The 23832-nt window shown below is 46.1% G+C and overlaps 1 protein-coding gene across 2 annotated transcripts in view; it reads right to left on the bottom strand.

Moving 5' to 3' along the window:
- The window catches only part of PPARA (peroxisome proliferator activated receptor alpha), a 52358-nt gene that overhangs the window by 3640 nt on the left and 24886 nt on the right, over window positions 1-23832 (bottom strand). For both annotated transcript variants that reach the window (XM_068278213.1, XM_068278212.1), the window contains exons 4-7: window positions 23545-23702; window positions 19876-20014; window positions 16678-16877; window positions 8688-9135 (exon numbers count right to left, since the gene is read on the bottom strand). In XM_068278213.1, coding sequence (XP_068134314.1) covers window positions 8688-9135; window positions 16678-16877; window positions 19876-20014; window positions 23545-23702 — 945 coding nt within the window. The remainder of the gene's footprint in view (window positions 1-8687; window positions 9136-16677; window positions 16878-19875; window positions 20015-23544; window positions 23703-23832) is intronic.

The raw sequence follows: 23832 nt of genomic DNA, 5'->3' as shown, positions 1-23832 counted from the left end.
CGGCCCTCAAAGGACAGGTTTGACATCCCTGCATTAGACAGAGTAACTTCATTAATGCATGGAGAATGTTTTACAAATTGGATTGGCTGTCTTGTGATGGAACTTGGGATGGAGAAAACAAAAAATACTCGGACTCAACCTGGCATATAATTTCAGGGAGATTGGAAATTAAAAAGAGATAAGGTACTAACAGGAACTGGTAACCTGACAAGTGACAAACCACAGCACTGGTGGGGAATATGATCCTAAACTCCCCCCCCCCCCCCCCCCCGAGGCAAACCTCCGACAAAAAGAGGCATACCTGCTGAAGAAGAGAGAAGCCTCTGGATGATGTAGCGGCTTCCTGCATCCTCTTCGTCGCTGCCCCAGTTTGTCTGGACCCTTCGAAAGATCCAGGCAATGCTCCGCTTCAGCCACGAGTGCTGCGTCTGCACGAGCATGACCCCCGAAGGCGTGCCTGAAGAGGAGCACCACCACCACACCTTCTTTCCAACAAGCCATTTGAAGTCGTAATTCCTCAAAGGGACTGCGCTCGGTAACCGGGACGGCATGGAAAGCCTCTATAGGATCCAGAGGCTTCCCTCTTAAAGGACAACTGAAGTGAGAGATATATGGAGGTTTCCATTTTAATTTCCTTTTAAGCAATACCAGTTGCCTGGCAAAATAGACCACCAGGACAGCCAGACAACTAGTAAAAGGAAACAAATATGACAGGCTCCTTATCCCTCTCACTTCAGATGTCCTTTAAAGAGAACCTGGGGTGTTTTTTAAGGGGCAGATGGGACACAGAGCATGTTCTCTGCCTCATGAAATGCCTTTTTGTCTCCAAACAGTCGATCTCTGCCCTCCACCCCGAGATTAGCGACAATATTTGCCCCTATTTTGGAGGTAAATATGTGGGAGAGGGATTCCCTGTTCAAAACAGGTGTTCCTGCGGGGTTTCCAGAGCTGCTATTGAGTACCTCTCTCTCCCTGGCCACGCCCCCTGCCGCTCCCCTGCACGCTGTGACAGAGAATGAATCTCTCATTCGAGCGGCGGGAAGCGGCGGTTTTGGAGTTTTTTTCCATGAGCCCACCTCGGGCTCTCTTTAAGTAGGTTATGTTTTTCAATCTGTCATGCTTCAAGAAGGAATGGATAAAAACCCAACCCACAACACCAAAGGTGGGTATATCACTGGAAGCATAAAATGCACCAAAAATGATGTATAAAAAGAAAACGTTTTAAATGAGGAAAATGGTGGAACTTCCTTCTAATGCCCACATGCGATTCTGTAGGAGTTAATCAAATCTCAAAAATTGTTCATTTCTGCAAAACAGAAAAACCATTTAGCTGCTGCACAGGTCCTAACCACCAATCTACTGGCTCCGCCTTGTTCCCTGTCCCCTCTGCAGCAGCTGAAACTCCGCCCTGTTCTGGTCATGTGATATCTGTAGTGACACAATCCATGTAGAAGGGAGGCAGGGTGTAGCCTCTCTAGCAACGGATAGCCTTATGGCGTCTGAGTCAAGGAGTAGGGGCAATTGGGGCAATTTTGGGTACCAACTCCACAGCCCTGGTAAGAATGAGAACAAGGAGTCTGAGTTATTTTGAATACATGGAGTCAGAGTCTGTGGTTTCATAAACTAAGGAGTCAGAGTTGGATGATTTTTGTACTGACCCTGCATTGGGGAGTTATTGGGAAGATATGGCTGCAGTCACAGGTACAGATGCTAAATCAGATGCTACATTTTTCTGAACTGATGCAAGTTCATCTTTAGCTTTTCTAGCAGAAGGGGCAGGAACAGGAAGACAAGTCTGAATGTAACTCTTCCTGCAAGTGGCATAGGCCAATTCCTGGGTATAAGTATTTTAAATGAAGTCCAGAATGGCAGTCCCCATATTCCCCTCACTTGAAGCTTTGTAGAATCTCCTGCAGTCACCTGGAATGACCCCATCAGCAGATGTTCCATCATACGCCAAACATCACGTCTCTGAATGTTTTCACACCAAACACTGCATATTCCATCACGTCACATGAAGCAGTCATTAAGGGGAACCTAAACTGAGAAGGATATGGATTTTTCCTTTTAAAATAATACCAGTTGCCTGACTCTCCTGCTGATCCTGTGTCTCTAATAATGCATTTCAGGTGCTCTGACTGACGTCAGACTGGACTAGCTGCATGCTTGTTTCAGGTGTGTGATTCAGCCACTAATGCAGCAAGTAGATCAGCAGAACTGCCAGGCAACTGGTATTGTTTAAAAAGAAACATCCTTATCCCTCTCAGTTTAGGTTCCCTTTAAGTATGAGGACACCGGGCATGCCTTTCGTAGGCAGTTTCCTCAAACCCCAATTAAAAACAAAAAGAAAAAACAAAACCGTTCTCCCATTATAGATTTGATTCAAGAAGGTCCAACTAGGCATTTTAAACACTTCTGGACTGTAATGCTCTGGATCTCATCACCCCTTCTCGCACTAAGTTGGAATTAAACGGTATAGACCAGGCTTTCTCAACCAGGGTTCCTTGAGGACTCTGCAGGGGTTCCTTGGCATTTTCCCCCATCGTGGGGGGGAAGTATAATAGAGCACACTATAATAGGTGGTACTGTAACAAGAAGCACTAAATCCGGGGCTCAGGAGACAGTATAATGAGTGGCAGTGTAATAGGGAGTAGTGCAATAAACAGCTACACATACTTTTAAGAACTTGCCGACCAGGGGATTTTTCAATGATCGGTGCTGCGTGGGGTCTACAGCCCGCAGCACCGATCAGGAGTGCAGCAGGGCGATCAGACTACCCCCCTTTTTTCCCCACTAGGGGGATGTCCTGCTGGGGGGGTCTGATCGCCGCTGGCTGCATTTGCTTAGCAGGGGGGCTCTTCAAAGCCCCCCTCCGCAGCGTTCTCCGCCGTCTCGCCGCTCCCTCCCTCTCCCTCCCCCTGTGAGCTGCGCAGGCATATGCCGGCGATCCCCGGCCAATCAGAGGCCGGGGATCGCCGATCTGCCTTACGGCGCTGCTGCGCAGCAGCGCCGTATGATGTAAACAGCGGGGATTTCTTCCCCGCCTGTTTACATTTTGCCGACGAGCCGCGATCGGCGGCTCTCCGGCTGTTCACGGAGACACCCTCCGTGAACTGCAGTTTCCATGGTAACCCGCAGACGACCAGTTTACGCCAATCGGCGTTAGCTGGTCGTCAAGAGGTTAAAGACCATGCCTCCTGCAAAATAACTGCAGGGGTTTCTCGAGATCAAACACTTGTTTGCAGGAGTTCCTTGAGATCCAAAAGTTATTTGCAGGGTTCCTCCAGGGTAGATAGGCTGAGAAAGGCTGGTATAGACCTTACGGATGAGGATTGGGAAGATGCATTGTCCATTAGCAGGGGGTTGATTAAGTGGACCTTGATAAGAGAATGCACAAGAGAAAGACAGGAGCCCAATATAATGTAGTAAGTTGTGACTTGGGGATAATTAAAGCGGCCCAGAACTCAGAACGTCCTCTTTGCTCTAAAAGATAAGCAACAGCATAATACCCTTTAAGATAAACCATTTCTTTGTTACAGTTGATATAAATCCTGCAATACATCTGCAGTGTGTCTGCTTCCTGCTTTCATGGAAGCAGACATAGGGTTAACATCCTGTGTTTGCAAATTAGCTGCTCTGCCGAGGTAGCCTGCTGACACAACTGAGTGATCAAATTACAGTTGTGTTTAGTCACAGATGAGGGGGGAATTAGACAGGCTAAACTCTCTAAATACATACAGGGTTCATTTCTCTGTTTTCCTTCTGTCTTGTGCAAGAGTTCAGGTCCACTTTAAATGTACGATAAAGGAGGTACTTACAAACCCAGGTTAACTACTCAGCAACCACCTTCATTTTTTTTTATAGTTACATAGTTATTTGGGTTGAAAAAGAAAAAAGGCATACGTCCATCAAGTTCAACCATTAACTTTGTGTTGATTTGTTCTATGCTTTCATTTCAATAAAAAAACCTGTAAGAAATGGGTTTTAACACACACACAGGCACGGAAAGACGCATTTACATCCTGTCATACCAATCTTCTTCTAAACAAAGCTTGTGGTGAGGAGAATAGATACTGTCACTACAGTCGACTTTAACCACTTCAGCCTCTACCGTGTTGTTTCACCTTATGCATCCGAGCAACTTTCACCTCCCATTCATTCGCCACAAACTTTATCACTACTTATCACACTGAAATGATCTAGATCTTGTTTTTTCTGCCACCAATTAGGCTTTCTTTGGGTGGTACATTTTGCTAAGAATTATTTTATTCTAAGTCTATTTTAACAGGAAGATTGAGAAAGAAATGGAAAAACTTCATTATTTCTCAGTTTTTGGCTATTATAGTTTGAAATCAATACATGCTACCATAATTAAAACCCATGTATTTTATTTGCCCATTTGTCCCGGTTATTACACCATTTAAATTATGTCCCTATCACAATGTATGGCGCCGATATTTTATTTGGAAATAAAGCTGCATTTTTTCAATTTGCGTCCATCACTATTTACAAGCTTATAATTTAAAAAATTATAGTAATATACTCTCTTGACATGCATATTAAAAAGTTCAGACCCTTAGGTAACTTTTTTTTAAATTGTATTTTTTATTTTATTTTAATAAAACATTTTATTTGGGTAATTTTTGGTGTGGGAGGTAAACAGTGAATTGTAAATGTAATAATATGTGTTTATTTACTAAAAAATGTATGTGGATGTAGTTTTACCATTTAGCCACAAGATGGCCACAGTGAAAAAACATTTTTTTTGTCCTGGGAGCAAACGCTCACGCTTCCAGGAACCATACGAGAGGACAGGAAACACTTTTTTTTGCGCAGAAAGACTACGGCCTCTGATAAGAGGCCGTCTGTTTTTCTGTCGGGGACTTAGATCAATGAATGGGAACCATGTTCCCATTCATTGATCTCGGGGCTAACGGAAGGCGGCAGGAGCGCGCGATCGGCGCAGCGGCAGCAGGTCCAGATAGACCTAAGTGGTTAAAGAAGAACTGTAGTGAGAGGTATATGGAGGCTTCCATATATATTTCCTTCGAATCAATACCAGTTGCCTGGCAGTCCTCCTGATCCTCTGCCTCTAATACTATTAGCCATAAACCCTGAACAGGCATACAGCAGATTAGGTACGCTGACTCAGGTTTTACTGTATTAGCCAACTGCTTGTTCCAGGGTTTTGACTAAGCTGCCAGGCAAATGGCATTGGAAATAAATATGGCAGCCTCCGTATAGCTCTCACCTTGGGTTTACTTTAAAGCAAATAAAAAAAACAAAAAACAAACAAAAGTTACCAACTCAATATGTAGAGGGAACGCTCTTAATCTCAGAGTCTTCCCGGTCCTTTCTCCGGGTCCTCCTTCCCCCGCTGTCCCCCATTCAAATTTGCCCCCTTCGGGGATCCTCACGAGCACTTGTGTCCGAAGCTTCCCGAAGACCGCTCCGCACTGCAAAATGAGTGAATGCATTGCTCGCGCATACGCAGTATGGAGCCGTCCATCTTTGGGCAACTCGGACACAAGTGCTTCCGAGGATCTCTGGAGGCATGTTTGACCACTTGGTTGGAAAACTTCAACGGGAGTGACAGCGCTGGAGCAAGGCTAGGGAGAGAGGTCCGGGATATGGGATCCAGAACCTTCCCTCTCCTTAGGCAAGTATGGGACTTTATGAACCCCAGCATACAAACTTGCAGGGACAACAATGTGCATACAAACCACAGAAATGTCAGTGACTTCCTGTAGCAGAGACATCAGACTGTAATCCTGTATCAGGGACACATACAGGGCAGAGGAGAGAGAGGCTCCAGCCTCGGGGCGCAGTGTAGGAGGGGGCGCACAACTCACTCAGCTATTATTCCCCTATTGTGGTTAAAGCAGAGAGAAATAAGAAAAGGGGATACATGGCAGTGACTGCAAGCCAGATAACTATGGATTATGGTGTTGGGGGGCCCTGGGGCACCTCTTAAGGTGGCCATACACTGGATGACTTGCCATCAGATCGACCAACAGATAGATCCCTCTCTGATCGAATCTCATCAGAGAGGGATCGTATGGCTGCCTTTACTGCAAACAGATTTTGAATCGATCTCAGCATGAAACGATCACAATCTGTGGAGCTGCCGCCGCCACACCCCCCGCATACATTACCTGTTCCGCCGGCGCAAGCCCCCCGGGTCTCCGCTGTCTTCTTCTCCGCACTGGGCTCCAGGTTTCGGACCGGCTGGCTTCACTTCACGTCCGGGGAAGTTTAAACAGTAGAGGGCGCTCTACTGTTTAAACTTCCTGTTGGCACAGAGAGTTCAGTGAAGCTGGAGCCCAGAGCGGAGAAGAAGACAGCACAGCAGAGACCGGGGGGGGGGGGGCAGGACTCGTGCCAGCTGGATCAGGTAATGTATTGCCGCTGTATTGCGTCGGTCGTCGGGCATTCGAACGCCGCTATCAATGCACTCCCGACCCGCCAGCGATCGAGCAAACTCTTCCGCACAGACGGATCGGCGGGAATTGACGGGAACGATTGATTTCGGACTGAAATCGATCGTTCTGTCAGCGTTTGCGCAACGATTTCACAGCAGATTCGATCACAGTGATCGAATCTGCTGTTTATCAGCAGGAAAATCGTTAGGTGTATGGGCCCCTTAAGTCTAATAGCACTCAGTGTGTGACGGCTGGGGTGGGAGGGATGGGGGGCACACTTTGGTGTCTCAGCCTTGGGTGCTGGCGGACCTTGTCCCGGCTCTGCACATACTCTGGGATGCAGAAACTACATCAATAATACATTCATGTGCAACAATAATACTAATAATAATACAGTATAATCTTGTTAGAATAAACTCGGGGATAGTAAACTACCTCTTCAGGTCCCGTCCATTCTCCATGAAAAGTCTATGGGATCAATGCCTGGTATAGTAAACCCAGATATAATAAAACTGTCACAGTAAACATTTTCCTTGGCCCCTACGTGACACTGACTCTTGATATAGTAAGCACTGGGCGGTGCATGTGTCATATGTCAGTGGGCGGTGCATGTGTCATATGTCAGTGGGCGGTGCATGCGTCATATGTCAGTGGGCGGTGCATGCGTCATATGTCAGTGGGCGGTGCATGCGTCATATGTCAGTGGGCGGTGCATGCGTCATATGTCAGTGGGCGGTGCATGCGTCATATGTCAGTGGGCGGTGCATGCGTCATATGTCAGTGGGCGGTGCATGCGTCATATGTCAGTGGGCGGTGCATGCGTCATATGTCAGTGGGCGGTGCATGCGTCATATGTCAGTGGGCGGTGCATGCGTCATATGTCAGTGGGCGGTGCATGCGTCATATGTCAGTGGGCGGTGCATGCGTCATATGTCAGTGGGCGGTGCATGCGTCATATGTCAGTGGGCGGTGCATGCGTCATATGTCAGTGGGCGGTGCATGCGTCATATGTCAGTGGGCGGTGCATGCGTCATATGTCAGTGGGCGGTGCATGCGTCATATGTCAGTGGGCGGTGCATGCGTCATATGTCAGTGGGCGGTGCATGCGTCATATGTCAGTGGGCGGTGCATGCGTCATATGTCAGTGGGCGGTGCATGCGTCATATGTCAGTGGGCGGTGCATGCGTCATATGTCAGTGGGCGGCGCATGCGTCATATGTCAGTGGGCGGCGCATGCGTCATATGTCAGTGGGCGGTGCATGCGTCATATGTCAGTGGGCGGTGCATGCGTCATATGTCAGTGGGCGGTGCATGCGTCATATGTCAGTGGGCGGTGCATGCGTCATATGTCAGTGGGCGGTGCATGCGTCATATGTCAGTGGGCGGTGCATGCGTCATATGTCAGTGGGCGGTGCATGCGTCATATGTCAGTGGGCGGTGCATGCGTCATATGTCAGTGGGCGGTGCATGCGTCATATGTCAGTGGGCGGTGCATGTGTCATGTCAGTGGGTGGTGCATGCGTCATATGTCAGTGGGCGGTGCATGCGTCATATGTCAGTGTGACACACAGGGTCAGCTGCTCTCTTCAGGCCGGTTGCCGGTGAGTTGATGCCTCATAACATTTGTAAGACAAGTAGAATGGCCCCGTCGCTGGATACACAGTACTGTACAAATAAGCAGCCTGGGGAAAATGAGGAATAATGTGAATGTAAACAAAAGAGGATGCAGCATTACCACTTCCACTTTGCAATCACCGATAAAAGTATCATTACAGTCCTCCCAGGGGATTGTACGCACTTCCAGGTATCTCTTTCCAGTGTGACACTTCTGGAAGTGTGTAGCGCTCAGAACAGGTTACTTTCACCTGTAGTGCAGAGCAGAGCAGGCCTACTTCTTGCTAAACTAAGGAGAGTGGAGAGTAAAGTGCTACGTCCCGTTATGGAGGTATCGGAGCCACTCACAGGAAGTGAGTGGTTGCCTCTATTCAGTGATGGCTGCAATTGTTAAGAAGCCCTGGATACTGTACCAGCAATTTGTCCAGCCAGGTTAGGCAGTCCTAAGTTATACTTAACCTTTTAGTACACCAAATGTGCAAGTGCTTGTACTGTACCTCTAATGGGAGGACAGAGCTGGTCCTTTGCAGCAGAGACTATACCAGGACATGCTGGGCCATTTCTAAGACAAATTCTGATATAGTAAACTTATTATATAGTAAACCCCTTTTCCTGGTGCCTTGGAGTTTACTATAAGGTACCTGGGCTTACCTCCACAGCAGATCAGCGTGGCCACAAACAGAGCGATGTCGCTGTCGTCCAGCTCCAGAGAGTTGAACTTCATGGCAAACTCAAACTTGGGTTCCATCATGTCTCCGATGGGCTTCCTCAGGCTCTTCAGGAATTCCCGCGTGATAAATCCGCTCCCGTAAGCCACCAGCATGCCGTCTTTGTTCATCACAGACGCCAGCATGGCAAACATGGCCTCGTAAACGCCGTACTTCAATAGTGTCACCTGGTCATTCAGGTCCAGTTCAGTGAAGCCCGGTATGGACTTGGCAAACTCCGTGAGCTCAGTCACTGTCTCCACAGAGGTGCACTGGCAGCAGTGGAAGATCCGCACCTCCGCCTCTTTGTTCTGGATACCGTTGGCCACCAGTTTGGCCACTAGTGTCTTCTCTGCCATGCACAGCGTCTCCATGTCGTGTATGACAAACGGCTGCAGGGAAGACACAAAGAGTATAGGTAGATCATGGCTATACCAGGTCTTATAGTCAGAGGGATATGGAAGCTGCCATATGTATTTCCCTTCTAAACAATGCAGGCCGCCCTGCTGAGACTCTGTCTCTAATACTTCTAGCCATAGCCCCTGAACAGGCATGCAGCAGATCAGGTGCTCTGACTGAAGTGTGACTAGATTATCCGCATGAAGAAAAGGAAACCAAGAGCCCGATATGGTGTAGTATGTTAGTAAAGTAATGAAAACCCCTCTCAGGTTTAAGAAGTCGCTCTCTGTAGATAGAAGAAAGTGGGGATGAACCCCTCCACCCAGGGTGGACTAGACATTTTTGTGATACAGAAACAGAGGCGCCAAGTAGAGTAAAATTAATTAAACCGTTAAAAAGGGGGAAGTGGGTGGACTCACCTCCCTTCTGGAAAAAAAAAATGGCCAGACAACGGGCAGGTTACTTATAATCTAAAGTAACATTTATTATAAGCTATAAAAGTGCAACGTGTTTCATGGGTAACAGTCCCGCTTCTTCAGGCAAACAATTTTTGGAGGGTGCAAAGTCGGGTCATAAGCCAGGTAGAGGGCCTCTGTAATCTCTACCTGGCTTATGACCCGACTTTGCACCCTCCCAAAAAATTTTTTACAGAAGGGAGGGGAGTCCACCCACTTACCCCTTAACGGTTTTAATACATTTTATTCTACTTGGCGCCTCTGTTGCTGTATCACAAATTAGATTATCTGCATGCTTGTTTCAAGTGTGTGATTCAGACAGTATCCATGCTTCAAAGGTCAGCAGGACTGCCAGGCAACTGATATTGTTTAACAGGGAATAAATATGGCAGCCTTCGTATGTCTCTCTCTCTCTCATTGGGTTCATTTGAAAGCAATCCTGCACCCTTCTTCCCTTATTATCGAATCGGATGAAAATCGGTGCCGCCGAGAGCATGCCCAATCGATGATGCAACCAATGTTGGGTTGTAATTGGTCACATGTATTGATCGCACATGCTGCGGTAGTCGAGGTCAATCGGGTGCACAGCGGTAACGGCAAGCGATATTGGGACGAGTGACGAACGCACCATGCGCTTAGCGATGGTGGAGTGTGAGACGCAAATGGAAGACAGATGGGCACCGGGGGGTGGGCGACATAGGTCAGGTAATGTAAAAATACACTGGAGGCACATTTGTACACTAGGGGTGCGGCGGTGAACTCCTGCATGCTGAAATCGATCAGGAATCGGCCTGCAGTGTATGAGCAGCCGACAGATCTCTCTCTTATCAGATTCGATTAGAGAGAGATCCGTCTCTTGGTCGAATCTGCCCATCATCGCTAGATGTATAGCTACTTGAAAGCACATCTGAAGTGGGGAGGTGGGAAGTTAGATGCCTCAGTAGTAGTGGGCAGGATTTGGATGACTGAAAGGTTTCCCAGGTCTTTGTAAAGCCCAGTTAAAGCCTAGGGAACCTCCCCATCTTCTGGCCACACCACTGGCCGTGTAAAAGCATCCGGACTGGGCATGTGTAAATAAGGTCCGCACATGCTGAGTCGTACGGAGCCACTTGTGCATTGCTATTTTTACTCCATTGAAGAGATAGAGACTCCGTGAGCTAGGAGGAGCCAAGAAGCCTGGGGACTATGTAGACAGTAGCTGAACAAGTTATTAAAAATGGGGGGGGGGGGGGGGGGAGCAGGCAACATTGGATGCAGTCCTCATGTCCACTGCTCCCCCCTTTGTCCTCCGTCCCCTCCTTTCTACTCTAAATCACCATTGCAGCTCAGCCCTGGTCCTCTGGGTCGGATGGTAGTGGGCAGGAGCCCGTGGCAAGGAGCGCTCTGTGCATGTGCACAACGGCACAATGATGTCAATGTGCAATTGTGCGCACACAGAGCGCTCCTGGCCAGGGGCGCCTGCGCACTACCAAGACTGAGCTGAGATGGTGATTTAGGGTAGAAATGAGGGGGACGGTGGAGAAAGGGGAGAGCGGTGGGCATGACTGCATTCAATACATGCCTTCTCTGCCATTTTTAATAACTCGTCCAGCTCTAGTAAAAATTATATAAAAATAAGTTAAAACTGGTACCCCCCCCCCTCCCCCCCCCCCCCCCCCCCACACACACACACAAAACACACACACACAAACACAAAACACACACACACACACACACACACACGCCAGGCTTCTCACTATACAGCCTCTTAAAGTAAATGGCAGCGGTGCTTGCTGGGTGTGCTTATCTTGCATAATGCTGCTGTCACGCTATGGTTGTACTTTGTGCTGCTTGTTGGATAATATTTGCCGTGCGGAGCTCTGCAGCCTATAGGTCGGCCTGAAGTGCTTGTGGGTCAGCGAGTGCATGCCGCGAGTGCATGCCTTCCACCTACTGAACTTTGTCTATTGACTCTCTGTATCCATTAACCAGTCGCTGACTGAGTACAGAGGCTCCACACAAGCGGGCGGATGTAACGCGAGTGTTCCAGAGCCTCGCTGATATCCTGCAGCCGCTCGTAAAACGATCACCTCTATACATCACAAGGGATATTTCACATGTTTTTAGTTTGTCACCCTGAGTTTACCTGCAGAAAGTGCCACACAGGGCCAGGTCACACCCAATAGCGTTTTTGAGATCATTTTTGTTCTTTTTTTTTTTTTTTTAAATGCCTCCATTGACTTACATTCAAATCGTAATAAAATTGCAGTGCCCGCAATTTTTCAAAAATCGCGAGCATGGCAATTTTACCACGAGTTTAACGCAAGTCAATGGAGGAGTTTTTAAAAAAACCGAAAACGACCTCAAAGACACTATTTTGTGTGATAGGGTCCTTCCTGCCAGCACAGTACTGGCTGTGTCAGCATTTCTCTAGATTACTACAGCACAGGCCCCTTTGTGAAGGACTGCTAGTACCCCCCCCCCTATTTTGGGTGACGCATCAAGTACCCCCTTAGCGCATTTGTGAAAAGATTTTCATCATGGTGTATAGAGGTATTTTAAGCATTATGTTATTCTTTTATATAAATACTTTGTTTATGTATCATTTAGTAGGTTTTTTTTTTGTAAATCTCAGAACATCCAATTACGTATTGACTACGACAGCTTCAAGTACCCCCTGACTTCAGCAAAAGTACCCAAATGCAGTGTCCTCTGCGCAGCAAATTACACATGCAGGAAGAGGGGAATGACTGGGCAAGCCTGGACTTTAAAAAGTACCTAAAGTAAAAAAAACAGAGCTTGCCATGCCAAGCTTTGTCTTAATGATAATGAAAAGGTACTCTTGGACCACACTTGTCTAAAGCACGTAGCTACCGGTGAGGGTTGTACCAAGGCAGCATTCCATTGCATTTTGCCATCATCCACGCATCGATACTGAGTGCCTACCCAACCTCTCCTGTTTTTTATCTTAATGATGCAGAACTTGGGGGTCTCAGGGTTGATTGCACTGCACACCCCCCGAACTGCGGCCATGGCAGGTCTTTAACAAAATTTCTGCTGAGGCTCTGGTCATGCAGTTTGTGTGGTCTTGACCCGCCTCCAGCTTGGTAGCCACACCCTAATTGGTGGCAGCACTGACAACGCAGGCGGAGGTGTCCGAAGAGCTTCAGCAGACTTCAGAAACATGGCCCTGACTACGTTCCCGAGGAGGCGGAGCATCGCATCCCAAAGACGTTGAATCAGGCAAGTATTTAACCCCTTAAACCCCATAAAGAATGAAATATGCATCCTCCCTATCCCTCTCACTACAGGTGTGCTTTAATAGTCCAATTCAAATGAGTCACAGGGCCAGATTTATCAAAGCATTACAGACAGTTTTTCTTCTAAAACTGTTCTAACCAGCAGGGGGGACTGTTCTGCACGATACTAAGAAACTTCTCAAATCCTATGTAATAGCTGCAGTTTATCGTGGATTTCTAGAGCTGCACTACAGTTAAAAAGAGTGCAAATCCATCCCTAAACTGCTGCAGATTAACCACGGTCTCTGCCCCCTTAAGGAGCAGAGACCACTGGTACAATATAGACGGAATACCGACAAATCGCCGCACATACCCGCCGCACACCGGGATCCTCTTGACATAGACTCTGCCGTCTCTATGACGACAGAGTCATGTGAGCCGGTCAGGAGCCGCTTTCATTGGCTTCTGACCGTGTCTATCAATGTAAGCCAATGGGAGTTTCTTACATTGAAAGACATGGCCAGGAGCCATTGAAATCGCCTCCTGACCAGCTCACATGACTCTGCCGTCATAGAGACAGGCAGAGCCAGTGAGCTGCAGCGAGAGACGTCAGGTTTGAGCGGTGCGATCTGTGGATAGCGATGGAAACGGCAATTGCGTACTGCGGACGGTGATTGAAATCTACACCCTGCCAGCCAGGGGACCACCAAATCAGGGCGTAGATTTCAATCACCTCGGTCCTTTAGTTAAGAAGTGCTCATTAGCAGTTCTCCCGATAGTGCAGGCAAGATGTGATTTGTGAAGGGCTCCTCCCCCCTCACTCAGAGCCTGCTGACAGCAGGTGTGTTGGTTACCTCAGCAACAGCAATTCCACTCACACACTGCACTGCCTGAGAGACCTTCCTAGGTCCTCCTATTCCTAACAGTTTAAGAAGGAATCTGCACTATTTAGTGATTTCTTAGGATGTCTGAGACAATTCTGCACGGATTTCTAAAAAAACTACCAATATTTTGCCTCTGACACTCTTGATAAATGTCCCCCAGAGAATCCTATTCCTATAAATAATAAATTAGCATTGTGGGTAGAGTCTCACTGCAGCAAGCATTTCATACTCTGGTGAGCGGGGCAGCGACCCATCTTATGCAGTTTAAACTGACTTAGACACTGAAGGGAAAAAAAAATATATGATATAGTGAATTGGTTGTGTAGTACGGATAATTACTAGAACATTAGTAGCAAAAAAATATTCTCATATTTGTATTTTCAGTTATATAGTTGTTGTTTTTTTGTTTTGTTTGTTTTTTACAACATTGCATCATTCTCTAACTCAGTGGTTTGCAAAAGTATTCGGCCTCCTTGAAGTTTTCCACATTTTGTCACATTACTGCCACAAACATGAATCAATTTTATTGGAATTCCACATGAAAGACCAATACAAAGTGGTGAACACGTGAGAAGTGGAATGAAAATCATACATGATTCCAAACATGTTTTACAAATAAATAACTGCAAAGTGGGGTGTGCGTAATTATTCAGCCCCCTTTGGTCTGAGTGCAGTCAGTTGCCCATAGACATTGCCTGATGAGTGCTAATGGTTAAATAGAGTGCACCTGTGTGTAATCTAATGTCAGAACAAATACAGCTGCTCTGTGATGGCCTCAGAGGTTGTCTAAGAGAATATTGGGAGCAACAACACCATGAAGTCCAAAGAACACACAAGACAGGTCAGGGATAAAGTTATTGAGAAATTTAAAGCAGGCTTAGGCTACAAAAAGATTTCCAAAACCTTGAACATCCCATGGAGCACTGTTCAAGCGATCATTCAGAAATGGAAGGAGTATGGCACAACTGTAAACCTACCAATACAAGGCCATCTACCTAAACTCACAGGCCGAACAAGGAGAGCGCTGATCAGAAATGCAGTCAAGAGGCCCATGGTGACTCTGGATGAGCTGCAGAGATCTACAGCTCAGGTGGGGGAATCTGTCCATAGGACAACTATTAGTCATGCACTGTACAAAGTTGGCCTTTATGGAAGAGTGGCAAGAAGAAAGTCATTGTTAACAGAAAAGCATAAGAAGTCCCGTTTGGAGTTGCCACAAGCCATGTGGGGGACACAGCAAACATGTGGAAGAAGGTGCTCTGGTCAGATGAGACCAACATGGAACTTTTTGGCCAAAATGCAAACCGCTAAAGGTGGCCATACACTCGTTAGATTAGCAGCAGATAGATCATCAGATAGATTTCTGATCTATCTGATGTGTTTAGGAACATTTTTTTACTAGGAACAGATTTCCAATAGATTTCAGTTTGAAATCTATTGAAAATCGATCTGATGGCATTTTTTTGCCATCAGATTTCCATTAGGGCCAATGCAAAATGATAAGCAAACTCAACAGATCGACCTAGATTTTCCAGCCTGCCAGATCGATTGAAATCGTTCGAAATCTGCCGCAAATCGGTCGATTGAAAATCGATTGACCAATCGATCAAAAATCGGCTGAGTGTATGGGCCCCTTTAGTGTGGCGGAAAACTAACACTGCACATCACTCTGAACACACCATCCCCACTGTCAAATATGGTGGGGCAGCATCATGCTCGGGGGGTGCATCTCTTCAGCAGGGACAGGGAAGCTGGTCAAAGTTGATAGGAAGGTGGATGGAGCCAAATACAGGGCAATCTTGGAAGAAAACCTCTTGGAGTCTGCAAAAGACTTGAGACTGGGGCGGAGGTTCACCTTCCAGCAGCACAACGACCCTAAATATAAAGCCATGGCAACAATGGAATGGTTTAAAACAAAACAAAACATATCCATGTGTTAGAATGGCCCAGCCAAAGTCCAGATCTAAATCCAACCGAGAATCTGTGGCAAGATCTGAAAACTACTGTTCACAAACACTGTCCATCTAATCTGACTGAGCTGGAGCTGTTTTGCAAAGAAGAATGGGCAAGGATTTCAGTCTCTAGATGTGCAAAGCTGGTAGAGACATACCCTAAAAGACTGGCAGCTGTAATTGCAGCAAAAGGTGGTTCTACAAAGTATTGACTCGGGGGGCTGAATAATTATGCACACCCCACTTTGCAGTTATTTTTTTTTAAATGTTTGGAATCATGTATGATTTTCGTTCCACTTCTCACGTGTACACCACTTTGTATTGGTCTTTCATGTGGAATTCCAATAAAATTGATTCATGTTTGTGGCAGTAATATGACAACATGTGGAAAACTTCAAGAGGGCCGAATACTTTTGCAAACCACTGTATTTGCAGTTTAAACACTACTCAACATTCTAAATGATTTTACAGAGCAGGCTATTGAACTATTGGCCTGTCCTCCTGGGAGAAAAAAAAAATACAGTGACTGTTGAGATAACAAGTTGAGATAACAAGCTTCAGAAGACAGAGCGCTCTGCGACTTTGAAAGTGGTGGAGCTCAATGGCTCTTTTGCATAGATAACAACTGGAGTTTCTTAACTCTTCCTGTACTGGAAACAATATTAGACTTATGTCCCTGCTCCTAATGTTTTATTTCTTAGTTGTACTACACATACAAATCATATCAATTTTTTTTTCACTTCAGGGTCTCTTTAAAAAGATGGCCACACACACACACACAATACACACAATGGGCACCGCTATAGCCGCAATGGTATACTGCGTGGCCCGTGTAGCTGTAATTTAGGGTTTGGCGATTGTAGGACCTTGAATTACTTCTCTCTGAGTTGATACGATAGTAATTAACACCGCCTGGAATTTCACCGGAAGCAGGGTGAACCGTCATTCGGCTCAGCCTGCGCCAAAGTGACCGGTCGGCAACTGACATGTACGCCTCTGGGACGATGTAACAAGCAGGACACTCACGGGGTTGTTGCCTCTTCCTGTGAGAATGGCCCGCGCTTTTGATTTGTTCATGTTGAAGTTTTTCTGATAGGCGTCATAGAGGAGTTTCGCCAGAGTCAGGAGGTCGGCCATCTTGGTGTCTTTCACGTCCTGCTCGCTGGTTTGTATCTCTGCCGTCAGCTTTGCTTTTTCTGACCGAGGCATCCTTCCAAACCGAATGGCTGAAAAGGTGACCAGAAACAATGTGAATATCGTCCATAGAACCAAAACATAAGTCATTTATCAAACCACCTGCAGTGCAAACTGCCCTACTGCTCATACTTCACAAGACATTTAAACAGGTCCTAAATTATAAATAAATTTGCTTTAAACCTAATAAGTTGCCAAGATATAGTAAATCGCACATAATAAAGTGTGATTTTCTCACCCCCAGGGTCCGTATTCCACATATGGTCTTAAAATCCCCACCCCCAGTGTGAAATTGCACCAGGGCAATTTTTTCCCCCCAAAACTATAGGTGAAAAGGATGCTGGGGTATTGCTGTCATAACTCCTCCCCCATGTCCTGCTCCTAGCCGACAACTACTGTGAAAAGAGATGTTATCTAATCCAGGCAGGCTGACAAGACTTCTGAAATAAGCAAAATTATAGCAAACATACATGGTAAGACAGGCTGCAGCTGTTCTGTCTCCTACACAAAGAAATGCAATTTGATCCAGGCAGGCAGAGGAGGGAGGGGCAGGGGCGGGCACCAGGCTGGAGAAGAGGGCACAATACTGAGGTGTACTTGCAAGGCATCAGCATGAGGAGAAATATGGAGGTGCTACTACAGATATAATAATGTTTATCTAACTGTACACAGTGCATAGACTACATACAAGTAATGCCAAAAAATTTTCGGCCAGAGGTTGTTTTAAGGTGCCCATTAAAAGAACAATATTTCCTCACATGCGATAACATTTGCGGGCTAGTAAGTAATCAGAAGGTAATTATTGATTAATTCCATAAACAGATCAATAAGGTAACCTTCTCATCTTCAACATTCCAATCGCCAAAAAACTATTTCAACAAACTATAGAATCCTTTCACGTTCAATTTCTCCACATACTGCATGTTGTTTTTTTGTACAATTTGATTGACAAAATCTGATCAAATGATGGCAGCTGTGGAAAATATTGTACTGATAATGGAGTGGGCAACGCAAAATGGAGGACACAGTGGAGGAACGGAGGGGCCCAGGAGAACGGGGATGAAGCCCATGGCTGGCATGAGGCTGCAGGAAGCCCCAGGTAAGTATAAAAGCTAGACGAAATCAGAGCGCTCCATAGTGTAATATTGTCCAGAAGCTTAAAGTAGAACTTTTAAAGCTTTGATTAAACTTCTTGACGATATTACACCATGGAGCGCTCTGATTTCATCTAGATTCTTACACCAAAAGCAAAAAAATGACCAGCACTTGCCGAATTGTTAAAAAGCAGATTATTTATTCACAAAAATTGTGAACAAAATGTAGCTATAACATCCGGTCTTCCAGAATGTAATTATAGCTCAGTAGTAGTGATAGCTCTTAGCTGCATACAGATGCATGAAGATCTCCTCAGGTAGCATGCTATGTCAAGTGATAGCATGCTATCACTTGACAAAGAACGGTTGGCGACAGTCCGTTGTGAGCAGAATTGGGCTACAATGAAGGCGTAACCTATACCGGAGGAGATTTTCATGCATCTGTATGCAGCTAAGAGCTATCACTACTACTGAGCTATAGTTACATTCCGGAAGTCCGGATGTCATGGCTATACTTTGTTCACATTTTTTTTGTGAATAAATCTGCTTTTTAAAGAATTTGGCAAGTGCTGGTCATTTTTTGCTTTTGGTCTATATCAAGTCTGTGCTAGCCACATGGACTAGACCTGGCACAGCCATTGAAGCAAGATAGGTGTGCTGTCCGAGAAGTTGAAATCTAGATTCTTACACACACTCCCAAGAGTTGAGGTGCACCAGAAAATAACGTCGGGAACGTTTTAGTTCTGTGGATTGTCCTGCTGGTTTGAGCGCAAGAAATGCTCTTTAAGTATAAAAGCTGGTAATTTAAACATCTCTGGTTTCCTTTAAAGCTGGCCATACAACGTATAGTTTTTTTTCTTGAGATCTTTAAAATTAATTAGTTTTCTTGATGGATTGTATGGTTTCAAAAATCTATCAAAATCCACCAATATTATCCATTTTTTTCCCCTAAAAAAATATCTATCTAAATTTTCAATCAAGGAAGTCGTTATGGCAAACTCTATACCTGCATTTAAAGGGGGCTTAGATGCTTTCCTTGCGTTGAAAGACATCCATGGCTACAATTACTAGGTAATGCCTAATGATGTTGATCCAGGGATTTTATCTGATTGCCATCTGGAGTCAGGAAGGAATTTTTCCCTTTTGGGGCTAATTGGACCATGCCTTGTGGGAGTTTTTTCGCCTTCCTCTGAATCAACAGGGATATGTGAGGGAGCAGGCTGGTGTTGTACTTTGTACTGGTTGAACTCGATGGACGTATGTCTTTTTTCAACCAAAATAACTATGTAACTATGTAACATACCGCAGGGAGATCTGCGGCAGCCCTGCACTTGGGTCCCTTTTATACCGGCTGCCTTCCATTTGGTTTTTGAAAAGGCTTGTGATTTTCCAAATGTAAGTACAGTATAGTTATAATTGGAAACGTGGGAATGCATTCATACTGAATGAAATTCCAATTTTCTAAAAATTCAATCGTAGTTCTGCTGCATTTTCCTGCGTTTTGATTGAGGCTAACAGTGAAACTCACAAAACGCAAAATGCGTTTGAAAGAAGCCACACTCACCTCTCTGGGATCCAACGCTGCAATTCTCTCTCCATCCCCCAGGTGGTGCTGTGACCCTATAGTGAGATCACGGTCTGTCATCATGATGACAAACGGCGATCTTACCAGAGGGATGCAGAGCCTTCAAGGACCAGAGGGAGAATGGCTGCCGGCATTTGGATCCCAGGGGAGGAGAGTTGAAACGCCCCGCTGCGCGCTATACTCTGCACAGACCTCCCGGCAGCTACTCCGAGTCAGGCTCGGTATTACTACTCCTGGCTTCTTTTTTCCACCCAGAGCTTGACTCAGGGTTACCGCCAAGAAGGTAAATAAGGCCAGCAATGGCAGCCTCCATGATTTTTATTCACTGAAAAACCTCGCTGGTAAGCTCACCATTATGCGACATTCCCACACTAAGGCACTTTTCAAACCGGCAAAATTGGCACTTGTTGCGATTCTTCTTCTGTATCTTACAGACCCGCTCACACTTGTCGTATGCCAGCTTCAGTCGTATCGTCCTGCGGAAAAAGCCCTGGAGAAACATCATAGGGTCAGAAACCGTCAGCACACACCATACTCCTGCCAATCACAGGGATCGATTATTACCCTACGCAGCAAGCTTCATTCCAGCAGAAATCTATCGAGCATCAAACTACAAGCGTTGTACGTAATGCAATACAGCACTAAGGCTTTAATTCATTAAAACCTGATACACATCCAATTTTGATTGGCCAAGCACTGACCTATTTTACCCCCTCCATGTTGTATGAGGGCCAACAAATAATTAATGCTGTGAACAGATTGCATAAGCGCTCATATTACATGGAGGGGGTGAAATTGGCCAAACAAAAGTGGCTGTGTGTATGCACCCTTACACATTTTTGGTAAAAAATAAACAGCATTCTGTGTTTTTCCCCAAATCCATTAAGATTTTCCCACATGCTGTAACAGTTTAGTGATTTATCCAAAAATTGCGGGACAATTCACTAAGACACCTGATGAAGTATTTCACTTGGCTTACCTCATGAAGTATTTCACTTGGCTTACCTCATGAAGTATTTCACTTGGCTTACCTCATGAAGTATTTCACTTGGCTTACCTCATGAAGTATTTCACTTGGCTTACCTCATGAAGTATTTCACTTGGCTTACCTCATGAAGTATTTCACTTGGCTTACCTCATGAAGTATTTCACTTGGCTTACCTCATGAAGTATTTCACTTGGCTTACCTCATGAAGTATTTCACTTGGCTTACCTCATGAAGTATTTCACTTGGTTTACCTCATGAAGTATCTCACTTGGTATTTCAAGGAATCACACGGCATTTCATGCTGTATTTGATGAATTATTGCAGTGCAGGAAAACTGGATGAAAGATGTGATGCAGGCAGCATTGTTTTATCATACTGATAAGAGCCCATACACACGCCTGACTTAAGTCGGCCGAAGCGGCCATGATAATCAGGGCTGAATACGGCAGCCAGCAACACCGACTCGCAAGCGATCTGACAGGCGGATCTACTCACGCCCATTAACGGTGATCATCTCACCCCCAGTGACACTGATCCCACTGTTCGTGCCGCTCCCCCTCGCCCGCCCACCGCCATGCATGTGCCCAGGCCCGGATTTACGTTACAGGAGCCTATAGGCACAGATGTCCTGGCACCCTAGACTTCCTCCTACATGGACCCCCGCCGCACCAAACCCCCCGCCGCACCGCAAGTGTGCTGGCTGACTCAGCTGCGACTTCATTCTTACTTCCCTTGCCCATCATAGGTAGTTACAGGAGTCCCTTAGCATTAGGTAGCTAGAAGTACCCTCAATATTAATAGCTAGAGGTGCCCTTGACTGAAGGGAGCCAAGTGAGTAACTTCTCATTTACACTCAGCTCAGGACTCTGTATAGGGAAGGAGGGAGAGAGACGTTCGGGGAGGGAAGCGAGCCACCTTTCCATCAGGCGTCTGTAGGCACATGCCTACAGTGCCTTATGGTAAATTCAGCCCTGCATGTGCCACTCGAGAGCCCCCGCATAGCAACACAGCGCATCGTAAGCTACACAGCCGACTTGTATGTGTGCAGCCTGGCCCAGCAATGTTGCCCAAGGGGATCAGGTCCTGCTTCCCGACAGGCAACATCTGTCAAAGGTGTTTACGCACCTTAAAGGACAACTGAAGTGAGAGGTATATGGAGGCAGCCATATTTATTTTCTTATAAACAATACCAGTTGCCTGGCTGTCCTGCTGATTTATTTGGCTGCAGTAGTGTCTGAATCACACCAGAAACAAGCATGCAGCTAATCTGGTCAGATCTGACAATAATGTCAGAAACATCTGATCTGCTGCATGCTTGTTCAGGGTCTGTGGCTAAAAGTATTAGAGGCAGAGGATCAACAGGATAGCCAGGCAACTGGTATTGTCTAAAAGGAAATAAATACGCCAGCCTCCATATTTTCCTTGATTCAGTTGTCCTTTAAGTGCAAGTCCAAGCTGCGTAGTGCAAGTCCAAACATAACATTTGTATCACCTCAAAACCATTATCTTATTAACTATGTTTAATGCCTACATAATAATATAGTGAAATTAGGGAATTCTTTTTCATTATTAACCCTCCTGGCGGTTTGTCGAAATCCGCCAGGGGGCAGCAAATACGTTTAAAAAAAAAAAAAAGAACGGGATCTCCTGGAGGGCTTCCCCCGTCGCCATGGCGATGGGGCAGGATGACGTCATTGACGTCGTGACGTCAAAGGGGACTCCGATCCACCCCACAGCGCTGCCTGGCACTGATTGGCCAGGCAGCGCACGGGGTCTGGGGGGGGGGGGAGGCGGCCCGCGCGACGCGTATAGCCGCGGATCGGCGGGTAGCGGAAGCGATCGGGCACTGCACGCAGCTAGCAAAGTGCTAGCTGCGTGCAGCAAAAAAAAAATTATGCAAATCGGCCCAGCGGGGCCTGAGCGGTGCCTCCCGGCGGCATAGCCCGTGCTCAGCACGGGCTTACCGCCAGGGAGGTTAATCTTCTTATTTTCCTGACTAGTGTAATTAGTTTTCCCCTTTTCTCTGCTCTGTTTCCTCCCTTCTATAACCTTCTGAATGGCTGTTTATTACTGACAGCTGCAGGCTGGAGACCACGAACATCTCACTTGTGTTACCGCGTGTGATAATCTCTGCGATTTTACATTTATTGAGGCATTTACCTCACAAGTCAGTAAATTACCTCACAATATACGCATATAATTCCACAGCGCTTGGTGCTTTAAATCAGCATCTGCAGTATCACCACAGTGCTCAGAGACAATATTGCATAGTGACCATCACCAGAAACAAATCCAACAGGTCACTTCTCCATCCAATAAAATGTAAGCATTTATTTAAAACTGGAATACATCACATATACAAGGACTTACTTCCAGGGTCCTTTTGACCCTTAGTAGTTAAAAGCATGTAGTCTATCAAAATACACATATAGGATCTCATACAGATTGCCCAATCTCCAGTTCCAACTGGTTTCGGCATTGCGCCGTCAGGGAACACTGGAGATTGAGCTGTGGGCAAAATATATAAAGATTACCTATGAATTGCATGTGAGGGAATACAGTCCAAGATCCACACTTCACAAGGAAATGTAGTGCACATTTATCAGCTTGAAGATGGGCTGATGCCAGAAACGGCATTAGGCCAGTGTCTGTTGCCATGTTTTGAGACACATTCTTCCAGGGAAGTGTGGATCTTGGACTCTCTTGGACTCTATTCCCTTACGGACTCTCTTTACAAGTTGGCCAGCATGCATTTGATGGACTTTGGGTGTCTTTGGTGCCTATCTACTGCAAGTTGCTGGTCCTTGTTGAACACAGTGTATTTATGGAAACTTTTTTTGTATTAAAAGAGCTTAAAGTTTTGCAACATACTACTGAGTGTGCTGATCCTTTTGCTATACAACTTTTTTTGTTTTAGGACATTAATGAGTAAACAGTTCTCCTTTAAATGACTGCCTAGATAGCCTTCTGTTGCCCCAAGGCCACCGCATGGCCCCCTTCAGTATTGGTAATTCATGTGTGGTGTGCCATACCTTGCAACCCTCGCAGGCGTGCACCCCGTAGTGGAATCCAGACGCTTTGTCGCCGCACACCCGGCATTCCAGGCTCAGCGACTTGCAGATCACCTCTTCGGAGCCGGCGGGTGCTGGGTAGGTGACGGAACATGGACTGGATGCTGGGGACAGCGTATCTACAACAAAGATGCTGAAATCAGGGAGACGAAGTGATCACAGAACCGCACAGATCGGTACTCATTAAAGTGGTCTGAAAGCCAGCATTTCTACATTGCTCTAAAGCCCCATCTACACCATACATTTTTT

This window comes from Hyperolius riggenbachi, chromosome 3 (genome assembly GCF_040937935.1).
Source record: "Hyperolius riggenbachi isolate aHypRig1 chromosome 3, aHypRig1.pri, whole genome shotgun sequence".
Lineage (NCBI taxonomy): Eukaryota > Metazoa > Chordata > Amphibia > Anura > Hyperoliidae > Hyperolius > Hyperolius riggenbachi.
This window is presented reverse-complemented; position numbering and strand designations above follow the sequence as displayed.